Source organism: Cynara cardunculus (genome assembly GCF_001531365.2).
Source record: "Cynara cardunculus var. scolymus isolate 2C chromosome LG 10, CcrdV1, whole genome shotgun sequence".
Taxonomy (NCBI): domain Eukaryota; kingdom Viridiplantae; phylum Streptophyta; class Magnoliopsida; order Asterales; family Asteraceae; genus Cynara; species Cynara cardunculus.
In genome coordinates, this window is record NC_037537.1 from 13004845 (window position 1) to 13023747 (window position 18903).

General features: G+C 35.6%; 1 protein-coding gene across 3 annotated transcripts; it reads left to right on the forward strand.

The window, feature by feature from the left end:
- The first annotated feature begins 1565 nt into the window (after window positions 1-1565).
- Window positions 1566-18114, forward strand: LOC112519032 (cullin-4-like). 3 transcript variants are annotated; one of them, XM_025126937.1, is made up of 18 exons: window positions 1566-1974; window positions 4378-4493; window positions 4573-4919; window positions 5511-5691; window positions 5919-6041; window positions 6139-6426; window positions 7288-7413; window positions 7525-7626; window positions 7706-7759; window positions 15072-15178; window positions 15267-15327; window positions 15404-15535; window positions 15988-16125; window positions 16206-16286; window positions 16370-16450; window positions 16563-16643; window positions 17259-17294; window positions 17813-17893. In XM_025126937.1, exons 1-17 carry the CDS (start codon window positions 1608-1610, stop codon window positions 17268-17270), a joined length of 2397 nt encoding a protein of 798 aa, XP_024982705.1. In that variant the 5' UTR covers window positions 1566-1607; the 3' UTR covers window positions 17271-17294; window positions 17813-17893. The 3 variants fall into 3 exon arrangements, with proteins under 3 accessions (XP_024982705.1, XP_024982704.1, XP_024982706.1); XM_025126936.1 differs by lacking the exon at window positions 17259-17294 and having other exon boundaries at window positions 17813-18114; XM_025126938.1 differs by lacking the exons at window positions 16206-16286; window positions 16370-16450; window positions 16563-16643; window positions 17259-17294; window positions 17813-17893 and having other exon boundaries at window positions 15783-16073.
- Window positions 18115-18903: the final 789 nt, after the last annotated feature.

Below are 18903 nucleotides of genomic sequence, written 5' to 3' on the forward strand. Positions count from 1 at the left end.
TCATTTTAAAATATAAAAAATCTAAGATATAATTAGAATAATTATCGAGTTCCAACAAAATAAATAATTATTATCTTTATAAAAAAATTATATTATTAAACCAAATATAAATTACTTCGTTATTGTACATAATTTAGATTATAAAAAAATTGAATTAAAAAATTACACAAAAAATGAGGAATTTCAAATAGTTAATTTGATACTAATATCGATATATTTTTGTCAAATTTTTATGATATTTTCAAACATATATTTTATTCAAAAATAAAAACATTATCGCTTTCTCAAAATCAAATAAAGCCATATTATAACATCAGCTGAGATAAAAATAAAATAAAAAAATTAAAATCAAGATATATCTCGTTGTATTGTGCGATTACGCTTCTAATATATATAGAGATTGTAACCCTTGTACTCCATTTTAATTTAATCTTTGCCCTTGATCTTACCAAAATTTAAGAAATTTATTTTTAATTAATTATTCAAAAAGGGCAATTATATCTTTTTTCTTTTTTAATTAAAGAAATAATACATACTATTTTCGTAGACGGTTTTAATAATTTGAATTTATTATTGTGTTTAAATTTGGAATTGATTTTTATATTTATCTTAAACCTTTTTTTATCTACATCGTCAAATTCATTGTTTTTGTTATATCATATAAGCTTTTTGTTGAATAATTTGATGGTAGAACCATATCACATATTATCACATAGAAATGCAGCTGATTGACACTGAATTGGATGGTGAAACCATATCACAAGTCGTTCAGACAAAGGCGACCAATTGATGCTGATCTCGAATGTAACTTTGATTTTTATGTAATTTGTATAAACATTTTCTAGAATTTTGTTTTTTGAAAACTAAATATATTGACAATAATTAAAAATAATAATACAAAAATATTTGATATGGTTAATAATAATTCTAAATAATTAATATTTATTAAAATTAATTATATTTTATTGATAATTAGAATTTATTAACAATTATCTATATATATATATATTAAAAAAGAAACCGAACATAATGAGATGACACATTCTAATGCTTAGAAATTTTTTCTCAATATTTTGATTTTTTTTAAATGTTGAATATATTAAAAACTTTTCTACCCTATATGAAAAATGTATAGTTCATAATTAGTTGAGATTTTTTGTAATTTTGTATACCCAAGTTTAACCTCCAACTCTTGATTTGCTCTTTCATTTACTTTCTTTTATTTCTTCATGAAATTTGTTTTTAAAAATTTCAATTATTTATTTATAATTAATATTAATAAATAATAATTAAATTAATGAACGTTATCATTAAAAATATGATAATAACATCTCAAATATTACTTGAAATAATATTTTAATAAAATAATTTATGTATACACAAACTTATATTAAAAATAACTTAACTTACGTGTGGCAAACTAGAATTTTTGTAATATTCAAGAAAAAAAAATAGTATCTATGATTATTTAATTGTTGTTTTTGTTTTTGATTTTAATCCCATATCAAATGAATCTTTCCATAAATGGTTGAAGTTGATGATTTCAAGAAAATAGGGTTTTTGCTTCTCTCTCTCTCGCAATGCAATGAGCTTCTGATTTCAATTTCATGTCTCAACCCAACACGAGTACCTCCAACACCCACATCAACAACGCCCGCAGGCGCTCCTCTGCCACCTCTACATCTCCACAACCCACCACCTCTACCGGCGGAGGAGGGGGGATTCACTTCCCCGCGATGAAGAAGCCGAGGTCCCAGTCTGTCGCTTGCTCTGTTGACAACAAAAATGGCTTCCAACAACAACACTTCAATAATAATTCTTCGGTTAACCCTTCTTCCATGTTCGAGGATCCCACCGGAAATGAAGTTATTGATCCCATCGCTACCTCTGTTGCCGGATTCACCGCCAATTTGTCTCGTAAAAAGGCAACGCCTCCTCAACCTGCTAAGAAGCTTGTCATCAAGCTAGTCAAAGGTCCTTAATTTCATCTCTACCCGACTCACTTCAATTTCGGATGTTTTGCTATATCTAATTTCTTAGAAGAAGTCTTGAATTTACTCCAATTTTTGTTTTACACCGAATTAAATTCATAGTGATTTGATGTATTTATGTTTCTTCTGGCTCAGACTACGTGAGGTTTAAGATGCGACTGAGTTGCTAGTTGCTTTCATCAATTTTGTGGGTTCTTACTTATCCTCATGTTGGGAATTTATCTGTTGCCTTATAATTCTAGAAATTTAGGTAGCTGTTCATCTTGCCCAAAGTGATATGCATTTTTGTTTCCTGTAGAATTCAAAATTTATTTATCCATTGTAATTGTAGTGTTGATTCTTCCATCTCCTTTTTAATCTCTAAAGTGATTCTTTTTTAAGTAGCCGAATTAAATTAGATAAAAGGCTTGTAGTTTCCCCTTATTTCAAATGCTCTAGATATATGGCTTGGAAGAGATACCTGTATATAACACAGACAATATTCAATGACACACTTTCCAGGGAAACGACAATTTGAAGATCCTTGCTTTGTCACTAATATTTGAACGGGTGTTGCTCTTGTGAATTTAATGATTAATTGCTCGTTCTTCTTTCTCATTCATATATCTACATATGAAATTATGAACTATATATGAAATTATGAACTATGTATGCCAATGGATTAGATGGTTTGGGCCTTTTTAAGACTTACTTGTGGAAGCAGCCCCAAGTTCGAATCTCATAGAGCACTTTTTTAGTCCTTTTTCCTATCTTTTTTTTATATATTATTATTGGTTTTCATTTATTAAATTCTTTTGTTTTTAAAAAAAATTAATAAGTATGCATGTTTTAGTACCATTTACATTGTAAATATTTTACGTTTATATCGTCTCCCGAGTTATGAAATTTGTTTTTCGCCCATATATGTAATACATAATACAAATATTATATTGACGTCATTTATGTAATATTTATAAATCAGTAAAAGTAATGGTTCACTTGATGATAAAATATGTTTCGTGCTCCAATTTATAACACTACAATATATATATGATATATATATATATATATATATATCTGCTAACAATTCACAAACAACAGTCACGATATTCATGATTTTGTTTCTTTTCTATCTACAATCTCTCAAAATTCTTAATGATCCACTCACTGCAACTCAAAATTCCTCTCAAAGGATTGACCTGAAAGTCAATCCTTAGAATGCATCCATGCATACAAGTAGGCTGTCTTTACTAAGTTCATATGCAAAAGCATGCATTTATAGGTTGTGAAATATGAATTCCCTTTAGTGTATGTGGGTTTTCTACTGATTGTTGATTCTCATCCTCGTTTAATTTTCAATTATGTAGATGAAAAGGTCAAAGAGTGTTTATGTGGTAAACATAATCTTATTTTATATGGCATTTAGTCTATCTGTCCCATCTTTTATATAGATAGGAATTTGGTTGGCACTGAAATGAAGTAGCAAAGAATGGAATGAGGAAGGTAGAGAACCCTCTTACTCTAAAGAGATATTCCACCTGGTGTCGTGTCATATGCCAAACCCAGCTAGTGTTGTTTTGATTTGTTACTGTTCTTCCATGTAGATGTTATAGATTCTTACAGCCGTGTCAATGCTTGAAAGCCAACGGCACTTGGTAATTGAAGTTTTTCTGCATGTTTCAGTGAGATCCTGTAAGAAACTCCATCCTGATTGAGTGGCCGAATCTCTTTCCTATTTCTCAAGTAATTCATCCACTTTGTAATATATAATGTTGAAGTTTTCCTTGTAATCCACCAGCGAAGGACATTTATACATATTACTACCTTAGTAAAGCTGTTTCCTATCAGCGTATCATCTTTCTGTTTTATGCCTAGCAAGTCTTTTTCTTTGGGGACTTCGAGATAGGGACCCAACTCAACCATAGGAGAGGACTGAAAGAGGCCCTCTTTTCTGGATAAAGTGAAATGTCCGGGCCTAAACATCCTGTACAAGCTCTTCGGCATTGCGGTTTATTTATTTTATTCCTGCAACAAAGATGCAAGAGTTCAACTGTAGTCCCATTGGCCTAACTAGTGCTCAAGACACTAAAAAGTTAGCATGTCTACTGCTTGATGCTACCTGCCATTTCCTTTTTGGCTTACTTCGTAAAACTCAATCTTAAGATGGTTCTTAAACACTTCACTCAATAGTCTGATACCTTTCCACTCTTTACGTATTATTTCATGCTGGCACATTATATAAAAGATGTCATAGGTGGTTCGTTAGTTGTAACCATATACTATCTTATTCTTTCAAATAGATTAAGCAAAGGTTAAATGTTCTATTTTCTTGTTCGATAATTTATGGACACATGTCATATTGTTTGTTAAAATGCTCATTTTTCTTTCTGGTATTTTCTCTTTGAAGCCAAGCCAACCTTGCCAAAAAACTTTGAGGAGAATACATGGGCAATTTTGAAGTCAGCCATTAGTGCCATATTTCTGAAGCAGCCAGATCCCTGCGATTTGGAGAAACTTTATCAAGTGAGTTCTACTACATGATCCTTTACGACTTTCTGGTATGCATTTTACTACCAGTTGACTGAATTCTTATCATCATTAGGCCGTCAATGATCTTTGCCTGCATAAGCTGGGGGCAAGTCTTTACCAACGGATTGAAAGAGAGTGTGAAGCTCACGTATCTGCTGTTTTACAATCTTTAGCTGGGCAAAGTGAAGATCTTGTGGTTTTCTTATCGCTTGTTGAGAAAACCTGGCAAGATTTTTGCGACCAGATGTTGATGATCCGCGGTATAGCGTTGTATCTTGACCGCACATTCGTGAAACAAACTCAAAATGTGCGATCGTTATGGGACATGGGCCTGCAACTTTTTCGGAAGCATTTGTCACTAGCTTCAGAAGTTGAGCACAAAACAGTATTTGCCCTTTTGAAAATGATAGAGAGTGAGAGGTAGTTACCACCTTTTTGGACTAAATATTGTAAATACTGGAGTACTAAATAAGTTGATTTGTTTATTTTAACTTCCACAAGAAAGATAACTCCTTTCTTACTGGTGCAGACTTCTGACAAATACTTGCTGTTTTGATTTTTAACTGTTTTAACTTCAAAGCAAAATCTTTCAGATGTTTTGTTTCGTAGAGATATGTAATGTAGCATTCTGTGCATAATACTATGCTCTTCTTACCTGGTATCTCATCTTGGACTTTGGCCCATGGTGGAATACAATGTGTCTATGACTTTGTTTGCCTCTGGTTGTGAGGTTTTTTGGGCCTTAACTTTTCAGGTACGTGAGCTTTAAGATGTGCATGTGTATTTGTGATGTTAACTGTTTAGAAAAACACAAAGAGATGAAAGAAAAAACCAATATCAGAGTCTGTTTCAGTTTGTTTTTGTGCTTGAAATGAGATTGATATTTAGAGTCTAAGCTTCACTGCACCCTCTGCCTAAGTATAACCTAAATAGGAGAAAAAGATAACTAAATATTAACAATCATGATATTAATTATAACTAATAGTCTCTACCATGTTTTTCATTTGCCAGGCTTGGTGAATCAATAGACAGGACACTTCTTAACCATCTTTTGAAGATGTTCACCGCATTGGGGATTTACTCTGAGAGTTTTGAGAAGCCATTCCTCGAATGTACTTCAGAGTTTTATGCTGCTGAGGGAGTAAAATACATGCAACAATCAGATGTTCCAGATTATTTAAAACACGTGGAGGTGTGCGGTTTCTTTCTGCTTTCCTCCTTATAAACTGATTTTTGGTATAGGTCAAAATCTGATAAACCCCATGACGGCACCACTTGTACATGAATGAGGAAAATATCATATCTCTTAAACTGGATTATGTTCACATGAGAGATCAGTTTCTTTTGACAAACCTACTGATTTAGCTAATATTCTGGTGTCCTAAAGTTGCTGTTATTTGTGTGATTCCATCATTGCAGGTAAGATTGCATGAAGAACATGACAGATGTGTAATCTATCTAGATGCTATCACAAGAAAGCCATTGGTAGCCACTGCTGAAAAGCAGCTTCTTGTGCAGCATATTTCTGCAATACTTGACAAGGCATGAAAAAAACTCTCATCTTTTTTATATTCTTCTCATAGCGATCGACTTTCAATAATTTATCATTAAACATTACTTTTCTCATATATGAATCCAGGGTTTCATGATGTTGATGGATGGTAATCGCATTCAAGATCTTCGGAGGATGTATATACTCTTTTGCAGAGTAAATGCCCTTGAATCCTTACGACAGGCCCTTAGCTTATACATCCGGAAAACCGGGCAGGGCATTGTACAGGATGAAGAGAAGGACAAAGATATGGTGTCCTCTCTATTAGAATTCAAGTCCTCTCTTGATAGAATTTGGGAAGATAGCTTTTCGAAGAATGAAGCCTTTTGCAACACAATCAAAGATGCATTTGAGCATCTCATTAATCTACGCCAGGTATCATTATTAGCATAGTTTCTTTTATGCTTTCATTAAAATATGGAAGCTAAACTCTCCATGTCAAGCAAGTCTGTCTTCTTCTGTCTCTATATGTATGTGTGTTCGTTTATATATGCACACATCTCTACATGTATTACATAAAGTTTTAATAGTGAAGTAACATGATTAAGGTATACAGTTGGATAGGGGCTTGATAACTAGTAATGGATTGGCTTTGTTGCTCATTTGCTTCTGTGACAGAATCAAGTTAAAGAAAATATTAATAGAGGTCTGACACCTAAAATACCCCATAATAAGACAAGATTGAGAAAAGTTGTGGAATCAATCCAACTGTTATCTTCCTATGGTTGCTAATGGGAAAATAGGTACATTTGGAAAGGAATCTTTCTAGAAAGGGAAAGTTTGCATTTTTTGGGCAACCCAAAATAGGATGTGTTGCATTTTTTTTGGGACAGAGGGAGTATCTTTTAGATAGGAATCACACCTAGGGTTCATAGGTATGTCACGATATAATAATAGTACTTTCACGAACTTGAATCACCTTTCAGGGGTGTTGAAAATAATACCATTTGGAAGCACTGATATTTGGTCGATGAATCAGATTCGGATGACAGAATGTTGATCCAAGAAATTCTGGGTTGATTGGTCGGTTTTGGTCTATATCTATTTGGTAGAATCAAGATAAATTGAAAATTCCAAGGGAAGCTGAAACCCCTGGAGTCATGTATTACATCTTCAATATATACTCTTGTCTCTCTTATCAATCTGCCACTCTGGTTTGTTGTTTGATATTTATTAATTTAATTATTAGGCCCTTTCTGATTCTGAAATTGACAATATCACTGTCTTCTCTGACAGAACCGCCCTGCAGAGTTGATCGCAAAGTTTGTGGATGAGAAGCTCCGTGCTGGAAATAAGGGTACATCAGAGGAAGAATTGGAGGGCACTCTTGATAAAGTCTTGGTTTTGTTCAGATTTATACAGGTGACACAGAAAATCATATAAGAATTAATAAAAATAAATAAATACTTTTTGTTAGGGTAACCCTATTATCTCATGCTTCATCTTTTCATTTACGTTCCATGATTGCTGTAGGGTAAGGATGTATTTGAAGCATTCTATAAGAAGGATCTTGCGAAAAGGCTACTGTTAGGAAAGAGTGCATCTATTGATGCTGAAAAATCCATGATTTCCAAGGTTCAAGGTCTACATTTACCTTTTGCCAAACAAGTGGTGTATCTGCTGATTGTAGTAATTAGTTTCATTGTTTTGACAGCTGAAAACCGAATGTGGTAGCCAGTTTACCAACAAGCTTGAAGGAATGTTTAAGGTTTGTATTGTATCTCTATCATTCAATATGCCTTCTTTTTTTGAAAAGAAAATGGAGAAGTTGATTATGCTCCAATCTGATTTCCCAATGGATTCATTCATTTGTGGAAGTGAAAGAATTCGATGGTGCTCTTGCTACAAGTGTGGTTGTGCTCCATTTTCTCTCCTTTCAGTTTCTAGAAATTTCTTTTGGGTTCATATTTACCAACCCTACCTACTTTGGAATATACGACTTGTTGGCAATAATTTTTTTCTCTTGTTTGCAATTAAGGTTGTAATGATGTGCTTATCTAATAGAAAAACAGTATCAATATATTATATAGTTAGACAAGGAAACCTAAATAATGGATGTGTTGTATATGTCTATTGTGTTGAACTTGCTGCATATGTATTAAATCAGGGTCTTCTAAAGAATTGGAAAGGATATTTGCAAATTGTACTGACTAATTACTAGTTGGTGCTCTATCCAGATATAAATAAAAGCTTCGTCGAATAAGGCCCGTAGCTTACAACATCTTATGAGAAGGGCCTGTAGCTCGATACAATTTAAGGCCAGTTGCGTAAACCATGAAGCTACCGTTTCCAGTTTGCTTATAAGCATGCCATATTGACCGACGTTGAATACGGGACCAGTTTCAGACTAGACCCCTTCTTTAGATAGGGCCTATTGTTGAAATTAATGGATGATTACTTAGTGTACCCACAATTGGTTTCTCACTAGTTGCCAATAGACCTCTATGTATTCTGTCATTTAATGATGCTAAGTCTTGGTTATATGATGGTAGACTGAATATCACAATATAGTCTCTCAGTTTTTCCTAGGGAGTCCTGACTTATATAACGAACATCTGGTTTCTGTTATATTGTGAGTGAAATCTGTCATGTGACAATATTGTTTGCTTCTTTTTGCTCTTTTCTAAGAAACAAGGGTCCACAATGCATAGTTATTGATAGTAGATCATTAGTGGTAGGACAACTTGCCGAATCTATATTTAAGAACCCACAATCTTTCATTTTCCCTCCTTACACCCGTTCAATAATAATCCTTTTTAGATATAGGGATATGATCTCTCTTCTTGGAGAGGTCTTGAGGTCTCTTCAGATCCAATTAACAATGTTCTAGTGACTAGTATAGGGATGAATTGACCAACAGCACATGTGAAAAGATGTCTGGTCGTGAGGTATATGAGGATAACCACCATTATTCTTGATCATTCTAAGGCTTTCCATCTTCAGATAGGAATTCTCCACACTCACGTAATAGGTTCATGACGTACCTCCTCTTACACATCAATATCTCCTGCTGGGATGTAGGATTTGCACTTCTTAACACCCAAAAATCAAACAAGCTGTGAATGCTTTACCAAACAACTCCATCTCCAGTTGCCTTAACACCCAAAAATCAAACAAGCTGTGAATGCTTTACCAAACAACTCCATCTCCAGTTGCCTTAACACCCAAAAATCAAACAAGCTGTGAATGCTTTACCAAACAACTCCATCTCCAGTTGTTTGATTTGGTGTATGTTGGAAGATGGAACCACGAAAATGGAAGGAAATACCGAAGAAAGATAACCCCACCACTATAAATCACTAGGGTTCAAGGGTAAGTACTACTCTCAAACCCACAATGGATTTGGAAAGAATTTTGAGGAAACTAGAGGAATACTCTGGAGCAGCATTTATATTCTTCAAAATCTGGTGTTTACAACCTAGAGTCTCTTTTATGTAGAGGGACTGCATTAGTACAATTTTTAATACATTATCCATAATAAGACTCTAGAAAAGTTGGATTCAAACAGATCACAATTGCATAGCACTATCTACTGCAGCTTTTGTACTTCTGTCAGCGCCTTGTGTAGAGAGATATGAAAATTGCAGAATTGGTTGTAATTTCCTCCACTATTTCTTCTAGAAGGCCAATTTTCTGAAAGGATACCAGATACATTTGTACATTGTTTTGCATGTTTGGAGCTAGTGCTTTTTTCATCTGCGCATACTGGAAAATAAAAAAACTATGCTGCCCCTCCATTGTCATAACCCAATTGGCCTAAAAGATTAATTAGCATCCCAAAGGATTAATGAACACCTATTGGGGATGTTTAAGTGCTCTTTAATATTTTCCAAATATCCAAATGAACCAGCCAATGCAAAATGCAAATTGAACTCCAAATGAGTTTCCATAGCACGTGATACTCTTGCATCATCCTCTCTGGGTAAATTGGGACTTGTCCTCAAGTCTTCAAGATAAGAATCATCCATGATGAGGAGATCTCGGGTTTAAATTCTTTGGAATACACAACTCACCTTCTTTTTACAAGAATTCATCATGCACAGTATCAGAACTTTTACTACTTGCTGGCCCTACTTGAAGACAAGGGCCAAAATCAGCATCATGCTGGTAAAGCTCCTTGATGAAAGAGAAGCCCAAGACACGAGCTTCAAATACGGACAACATTGAATAAGGCCTAGAGAGTGCATCAACCACAACATTGTTTTTTCCGGACTTGACAAAGGAATAGGCCTGCAAGAATTTGACCCAAGTAAATGGCAATGACTGTTACCCATTTATATACTTCATGCCTCATGGTCGGATTGTAGAATGATTTTCTTAGGCTTTAGGTAGTGTGGCCACTGATCCCATGCCCAAATGATTGCATAGAAATCTGTTTAATAGCGTGTAGTAAGGCTTGAACCGCTTAGCTTTTTACTTGAATATGGCCGTGGGGATTCCATTTGAACAAGAACATCGCCAATTCCAACCCCACTTGCATCACACTCAACTTCAAAAGGGGCTTCAAAATAAGGTAAGGCTATGAGAAAGAACACCTTTTCAAGCAATCCATGATAGGAGTCACACCGGAAACGTCGTCTTCTCGATGCTGTCGGGTTTCATGCGAATCTTATGGTACCCCGATTTCAAGTCCAACTTCGTAAAGATAGGGCTCCCGTCAATTCATCGATGAGTTCTTCGACAATCGGAATTTTGTCAGGAATGGTGGCCTTGTTGAGAGCACGATAGTCTCCGCACATTCGCCAAAAGTTGTCTTTCTTTCCAACTAAAATTACCGGGCTTGAGAAAGCACTTTTACTAGGACGGATCATTCCTAAAGAACGAAGTTTCTTCACCTGCCGTCAATCTCCGCTTTCTGATTATGCGGGTACCGGTATGGACGAACACAAATCGAGGAAGTAGGAAATACTAACGAAATGCCTATGATCATAATTACAAGTAGGGGAAAGGCCCGTTGGATCGTGGAAAACAGCCGCAAATTGATCAAATAGGCGTTGTATATCAACCTGCTGCTCCTTGGATAACATATTGTCCCGTTTATCAGAATCCACAACGTGTAAACCGACCGGTAAATCATTATGAGGCTCTTCTAAGAATAACCAAGTATGAAGGGAAGCTTGTTTTACCTCTGAATCAGATAACCCTTGAATATAAATTGATTTTCCACCCAACGAGAGCCGTATTGATTGATTTTTCCAATTATGCACCACTTCTCCCAAGGTTTTTTAGCCACTCCATGCCCAAAACTAGGTCTAAATGACCCATTTGGATGTCATTTGAACCAGATTTAGTTCAGTTTGTGAAAAACTGAGATATGATTACKAAAAGAATCATTCAAAATCAGAAAAGAAAGAAGAATTCTATTCTATCCAATATTAGGCCTTGAAACAGAATCTTGTTGAACAAAAAAGCTGTATTCGGATACTCAAAGAGCAAGGCATCCACCACAAAATCACAGCCACTAATCAACATTGGTAATTTTAAGCACCGTCAATTCACAAAAATCGTATGCCCATCTCCCAATTTAATATTGATACCGGGGAAAAATTGATAAAGTCCCAATGCCGTGATCAGTTTACGGGATACAAAATTACGAGTTGCCCTACTATCCACCAAAATTACAATCGGTATTCCCGAAATGGCCCCTTCGATCTTCAAGGTTTTGCCCCCGGATTCAGCCGTAGCTAAGGATCCCTGAAACTCCAGTACGGTACACAACCCGATCGGCGGTGATTCTTCGTCGCCACCCAAACTATCTTCAGACGCATCATGGCCTTGTTTCACCACCATCATCAACCAACAATAGAACCCTTAATTTACCCTTCGTACATTTGTGAGCTGGACAGAAAGCTTGATCACAATGAAAGCATAGACCCTTCTTTCGACAATCCTCCCATTCAGTACGAGTAAGAGAACGAAAACCTCTATTCCAATTTCCTACAATCGACGAATCGGAGAATGGGGTTGGATTAGGTCGTGTAGAGGAAACAGATCGATTGGGCTCCGATCAATTGGGCTCAAATCGTGATGTTGGGCCTTCGTCATTAAGCCCAGTACTAACAGGTCCTTTAAAATCAGGCCGGCCCAAGGAATGCTTCATATCTGGTCGTAAAGTCGATCCAGAACCACTCGCATTGCTCTAATAGCGAAATCGAGACTGTGAAACACTAATCACAGACGGACGCAACATTTCCTCAACGTCTTTGGCCAAATACATGGCGTCTAGACAAGATTGAGGACGATGAAGTCGCACCCAACATTTTACCTTATCTCGTAAACCCGCGATGAAGTATCCAAGGCTTGGGACTCCGATAAACGAGGAACTAACGATAATAGATATTCAAAATCTTCGATATATTTATGAATGGAATTTATCTGTTGAAGCGTTGCCAATTGCTCATAAGGATTTTGTATCTCCAAACCATTGAAGCGCTGTAGGAGCTCTTTGGTAAATTGATCCTACGATAATGGTACATAAATCTCCTTCACGATGGTAAACCAGTGTTGAGCTATGCTGTTATAGCGGTGAAAATACAAAATTGCAGTCGGGACCGATATTTGAAATAGCGGTTATAGCGGTGCAATTCCGGTGGTATAGCAGTCCAAAAATAGCGGTTCATATAATATTTCTTAGAATTATATATAATTATATATATAATATTCCAACATAAACATATCATTTGCAAAATAGGAATAGTGTTCATAAACGAGTTAATCACAAGCATTAGGTTCAGCATCTAAGTCAACATCATCTAATATGTTCACTTCTACATTTAGGCTAGCTTCCCACTCTTCCCCATCTCCCTCTTCATCTCCAACATGATCATCATCATCATTATCATTCCTTTAGCGCTCCCTTTTACTTCTTGTGCTTGGGCTAACTTGTTGATTACCTCCTTGAAGTAGAAGTCGTGGTCGTCTAACAGTCTTAAGTGAGAAACCTAGTTCTTCAAAGCCCAAAAAAGTCTTGACTAACTGAACAGAAGCTAGTTAATATCGAAAGCCCAAGACTGAAAATAAAGCCCAAACTCACCCAAAATTGTGTTAATATCGAACGAAATTTACACCAAGTATCGGTCAAAATTGCGGTAAATTGTGCCGCTAATTGCGCTACCGCAATTTGACCACCAATATTTTGCAAAGCCCACTATCCGAGATATCGCCGCAATAGCGGCGCAATTAACAGCATAGGTGTTGAGCGACCCCTACCATGCTCAATTGCGCCAAACGGATGCGTAGTTGTGGAGAAATCCCATGGATGTCAAAATAGAGTTCCGCCTTTTTGATCCATCCTTGAGGATCCAAACCAAAAAACTCAGGCAATTTCACCTTCTTTGCTGCCCAAGGAAGGTGATCGTTTGATAATTGCTCCCCTCCCTTGTCAAAGGAAAAGTTGGATTTCTTCTGAGAGAAAAAAATCCGATTGATCCTCCTCAAAAATACCAGATCGTTCACCGGTATCAGTACCTGATGGCTTACCTTATTGTTTCACCCAATTCATCACGAATTTGCGAAACTCGGCCTGTTCCACTTGATCTGATTCCACAGAATGTATTGTTGATTTGATCTCAGTTACATCTGATTGAAGCTTCTGAATCTGTTCCTCATGATGATCCGATCGAGCTTGTTGAGAACGAGTTTCCATGGAGAATTCCGGCAGGTCGGACCAATGATAAGAACTCAAACAATTTGGAAGAATGAAAGGATTAAAAGGCTGGGGAAATCAACAATTGATTATAAATGGAATTAGAAACTTACAATTGAAAGAACAAACACGATTCCAGGGAAAACTTCCCTCTCTCAAAGCCACAGCTAAGTGCCTAACTCAATTAACAAGAAAGAATCACAATCCCTCATGCTACCAACATTCCCGCCATTTATTAGACACACTTTCAATCTGTAATAGCTAATTGGGCCCAACCCTATCTTCCACTCTTTTGGGCCGTCTGGAATAAACATTTTAACACTTTGGGCTTGGGTAAAGATTGGATCAGATTAGAAGGATTCGTATCATAATGCTTCCAGAAGTCGATGGTCGATGTTCATGCAGAGTTGCCGACTTCATTTCTGGTATGGTTGGATGACCTCCCAAGGGCATAATTATTATTCCAACCAACCAAAGCACCACTAAGCATAATGGATGATGGAGGACTCTGTGCAGGGAACATGACCAAAGATTCAGAGCCGGTGAAAATCTGTGACTTGGCAGGTTTGAAATCAGGAGAGCCCGGCTAGAAAACTCATAATAGCCATCATCTTCTGTGGGCTCTGTCGACATTTTATCAACATATTAAGCTCCTTGTATGTTTTCTTGAACCCCATAAAATAGTTAATTAGAGTCTGGTCTTGTTTTCGGTACGATAAAAGGCTGTACAAACCTCATGCATGTTGGAGAGATTCTGTTTGCAGAGTACAAAAAGGCCAAATAGTCCATTAGGTCCTTAACAAGTTCATTGTTTTGAATTACTTATCCCCAATAAAGACATACATGGTTCGTGTCTACTGTCTAGGCATGCTTACTGTGTCTTCACCAGAACTCCTAAAGATCTTGCGCAAACTCTAATCCAGCTTAATCTAAGATGAACTTTATAAGACATCTAGAAAAAAAATAGACCTGTGCATAGAGTTGTATATCTTCGTGATCCTAGTTACATCATAAACCTATAAACTTAATACTGAAACCCTTAGTTACGAACATTGCAACAAGGAGAAGTACCAATTTGTTCCTATGTAGGAATATAAGTGAATGTATCTATCAAGTATTCAAGTTCATTTAAGCTGCAATATGACAAACTGATTCAATTTATCTCTCTGAGATGAAAATTTGGAAGTGATGCAATGTTCCAAGTTCATACTTTTTGGTTCACCACCTCATAATTTCCTATTTGGTTTCATTGTAATTAGCTTGAAAATAAAAAAAATGTTGAATTATTAAAGGATTTATAATGTGATATCTTTTGTTATTTTTAAGAATGACATACAACAATAATGCTTAATGCCTTCCAATTTGACTCTTGTAGGACATTGAATTATCCAAAGAGATCAATGAATCTTTCAAACAATCATCTCAAGCTAGGAGCAAGCTCCCATCAGGAATAGAGATGAGTGTCCACGTTTTAACAACCGGGTTTGTGACATAATCCTTGGACTGTGTGAAGATGACATAACATCTGCTTTCTCTTTCCAATTTAATCACCGTGGCTTATTGAATGCAGTTACTGGCCTACATATCCACCAATGGATGTTCGTCTTCCTCATGAATTAAATGTCTATCAGGTATGGTATATAGGACATACAATTCTACAATTCTGTTTTTCATTTACAGGAATATGAAACTTATTTGATTCTGCAGGACATTTTTAAAGAGTTCTACTTGAGTAAATACAGCGGTAGGCGATTGATGTGGCAAAATTCATTAGGTCACTGTGTGTTGAAAGCAGAATTTCCTAAAGGTAGAAAAGAGCTTGCTGTTTCTTTGTTTCAGGTTGGTCTCCTTTTCTAACTCCTGCTTTGTCAATGCGTCTATAGAGGCGGGTTCAGAAAATTTTTGCAGCAGTGGCCAAAATGATTACCGTAATGTGAAATAAAATAAAAATTAATAATAGTTGCAAAATACAGTACAAAACACTAAGAAATCTGATCCAATTTCAACGATTTACAGTTAGGGTTTTTGTGTTTTTACCATTGTTAACCATCAAAAGTCAAATTTAAGCTTTGATATGCTATCGTAGCTGCCCAGTTTTCTGGCGATGATGCTCTGTGGTGGCACATATCGAATGGCAACTGTGGGACCTTTAGGAGTCATAATTTTTTCCCACGAAGTCTGGAATTGTGTGGTGGTATGGGACCCCCAGACCCTACATAGATCCGCCCCTATGTGTGTATTTATGGTCTGAGGTTTTCTTCACAATCAAGTTGAATAAAATTGTATTCCAGACAGTCGTTCTGATGCTGTTCAACGATGCAAAGAAACTTAGTTTTCAAGATATTAGAGATGCTACCAGCATCGAGGACAAAGAACTGCGAAGAACATTGCAGTCCCTTGCTTGTGGGAAAGTCCGTGTCCTCCAAAAGGTGGCTGCTAACTAAAGTTGCTTCTCTTTCCTACTGTTTCTGTTGCTATCCTTAAAAGAACAACTTTATTTTTTTACTAGATTCCAAAAGGTAGGGAAGTCGATGATAACGACTCTTTCACATTCAACGATGCCTTTACAGCTCCTCTATATCGTATAAAGGTGAGAGCAAATAAAACCACATAAATGGAAGTTCAAATCCAGAGTCTTGTGTTTCTTATAGAATCTAATCATTGTGGGTACAGGTTAATGCAATTCAGTTGAAAGAAACTGTTGAAGAAAATGCGAGCACCACAGAGAGAGTGTTCCAAGATCGTCAATATCAGGTCCGATTCCCATTGAAATTGTTTTAGCTCTAAAATTTGCTGATTTTGAGCATGGAATCACATAATTATCACAACTGTTTCAAACATATATATATATATATATATATTGTAGGTTGATGCCGCTATTGTTAGGATTATGAAGACCAGGAAAGTGCTGAGTCACACACTTCTCATAACTGAACTCTTTGAGCAGGTAACAGGAATTAAAATGTGATCATGCTTGTTAAACATCTTGGTTTTTTCATTGCAAACACAACCAGTGATTTCGCAAAAATTGCAAAAATGCAAAAAGGAAAATTAGAAAACACTTTAATAAGAAGGGTATATCTCATTAAAATGGTATGTACTTTGATCCGGTTCCTATTTTGGGAACTACTCTCAGAAGCTCCAATTTGGCGTCTATGACAGAACAGCGCAGACAAGAAAGCTTTAAGAATTTTTTAAGAATGATTAGTTGTTTATAGTATGTTTCTTTAATTGCATCAAATGCATAATTGTGTTCGCCTGATTTCATACATACTTGCATAATACATTTCCCAAAGCGTAAGTAGGTTTTCCAAAATTGGAACCGAAACATTTTTTGTTCCATTTTGGTGCAATTTTAGCTATTTTGTATGATTCATGGAAACGTATGTGCTAAACAAAAGAAAACTATTATATTTGGCCTTGGCGCTCTCTGTGTGGTGTCCCTTACTCTTGCAAAGTTTGCATTCTTCCAAAAATGGTCGGTTTGAAAAAGTGAATATTGTTTTTAAATGGTCAATGTATCGATACAGTGATGTCTTTATAGACTCGTAACCCCTTGTAGGAGATTCATTGATGCTGTTGGGCCAAAGGCGACTTGGTAAAATACTTGTGGCATTTTTTTCTTGTCTTCTTTGCATATGTAGAACATATACATTCAATTCAATTCAATTTTCTAGGAAGGAAGAAGTTACTTGTTTTGCAACTAGGTTGTTTTCAAATCATTCTATTCAAGGATGTTTAAAGATCCTTGAATTTGGCCTATTCTTAGCCTCATATTACAATCTTTTCGAAAAGAACATATTCCCATGTTCTCCTAGAAATAGCTGCTTAGGACAACTGGACAAATCTACGTATCTCATCCCCTGATCCCACTTTTGAGTGGACGGTTTGTCTTTTGAATTTGTCCTAATCCCAAGGGGTTATTCAGTTAAATCACCTCCAGACAAGTGCTTTTTAAATACATAACCTTGAAACAAGTTTTTAGGCATTATTGTTTATAGAAGTGGTGTTCTCAAAAACGTGTTAGAAGGTCATGGATTTAACCAAGGACCCGTGATCAAGGTTACTTATGATGAAGGCGTTTATACTTTATATTTTCTTATTTTGGGAGAACAGCTGAAGTTTCCTATAAAACCATCGGATTTGAAGAAGAGGATCGAAAGCCTGATTGACAGGGAGTACCTGGAGAGAGACAAGAACAATCCTCAAATATACAATTACTTGGCATAGACAATAACCCTTTTCTCCGATATATATGAATTTCAAGTTGAAGTTGGAGTTGGAGTTGGAAATTTGATTCCACGAGTTAGTGTTCATGTACAGAAATGGATTCCTTTTTCTCTCTTTATTTTATTTTTATAAAAAATATACACCTCAATTGCAAGATGTAATTTGTTTCTAAGCTTCTGCTTTATGTCTTAATAACTGTCGGCCTTGCTAGAGATGTAAAAAGAAAACTTGGGCCTAATAAGCCAGAGGCTAGGCCAGCCTGTAGGCCCTGGTCATGCTAACTTATTTTTTCAGGGTCCGGTCTTAAAAAGTCTGATTAGACACTTCTCATTCCCAAAAGCCTAACATCACTTAACCCTGAAAAAACCCGAACTTTATTTTGCTTACTGAAAACAGGATTTGTAGGTTAGCGTCTAAGCTAAGGCTTTGCTTTTGCTTTTTTCGATCATCTTTTTATTTATTAAATAAAGACTTCATAATTCTAATGGGAGGTTTGGTTTGGTTTGATGAAATAGTTTTGAAGGACTTGGATTTCATAAGAAGATTTGGAAAGGAAGGATTTGGTTTTGGAAGAATTTTGAAAGATTTGATGTGCTTTGTTTGAAAGATTTGATGTGCTTTGTTTGATAGATTTGGAATGAAATGTGATTTCATATTTTATAAATAATTTATAAAAACAAATTATCAATAATTATAAAAATAATTAAATTATTTTTTTATTAATTAATTATTAGAAGACAAGTGATTTAAAACATTATTATATAGAAATCTTTTGTAATTTCAACTACCTCTGTGAGATTTTAAAATCCTATGTTTAAAAGATTTCAAATAATTTTTAGGATTTTAAATTCGAACAATCCTTTAATCTAATCATAGGATTGAAATGAATTTGAAATACAAATCTCTTCAAATCCATTCAATTCCTGCAAACCAAATGAATCATAATTGTTTTCTAATCAATGAATTACGAGTTTGTT

Coding starts and splice junctions, on each gene's coding strand:
- LOC112519032 (XM_025126936.1), top strand. CDS start 1,608: ATGTCTCAACCCAACACGAGTACCTCCAACACCCACATCAACAACGCC. Junction 6,427..7,287: donor ATCTCATTAATCTACGCCAG/GTATCATTATTA, acceptor CTTCTCTGACAG/AACCGCCCTGCAGAGTTGAT. Junction 15,536..15,987: donor TTGCTGTTTCTTTGTTTCAG/GTTGGTCTCCTT, acceptor ATTGTATTCCAG/ACAGTCGTTCTGATGCTGTT.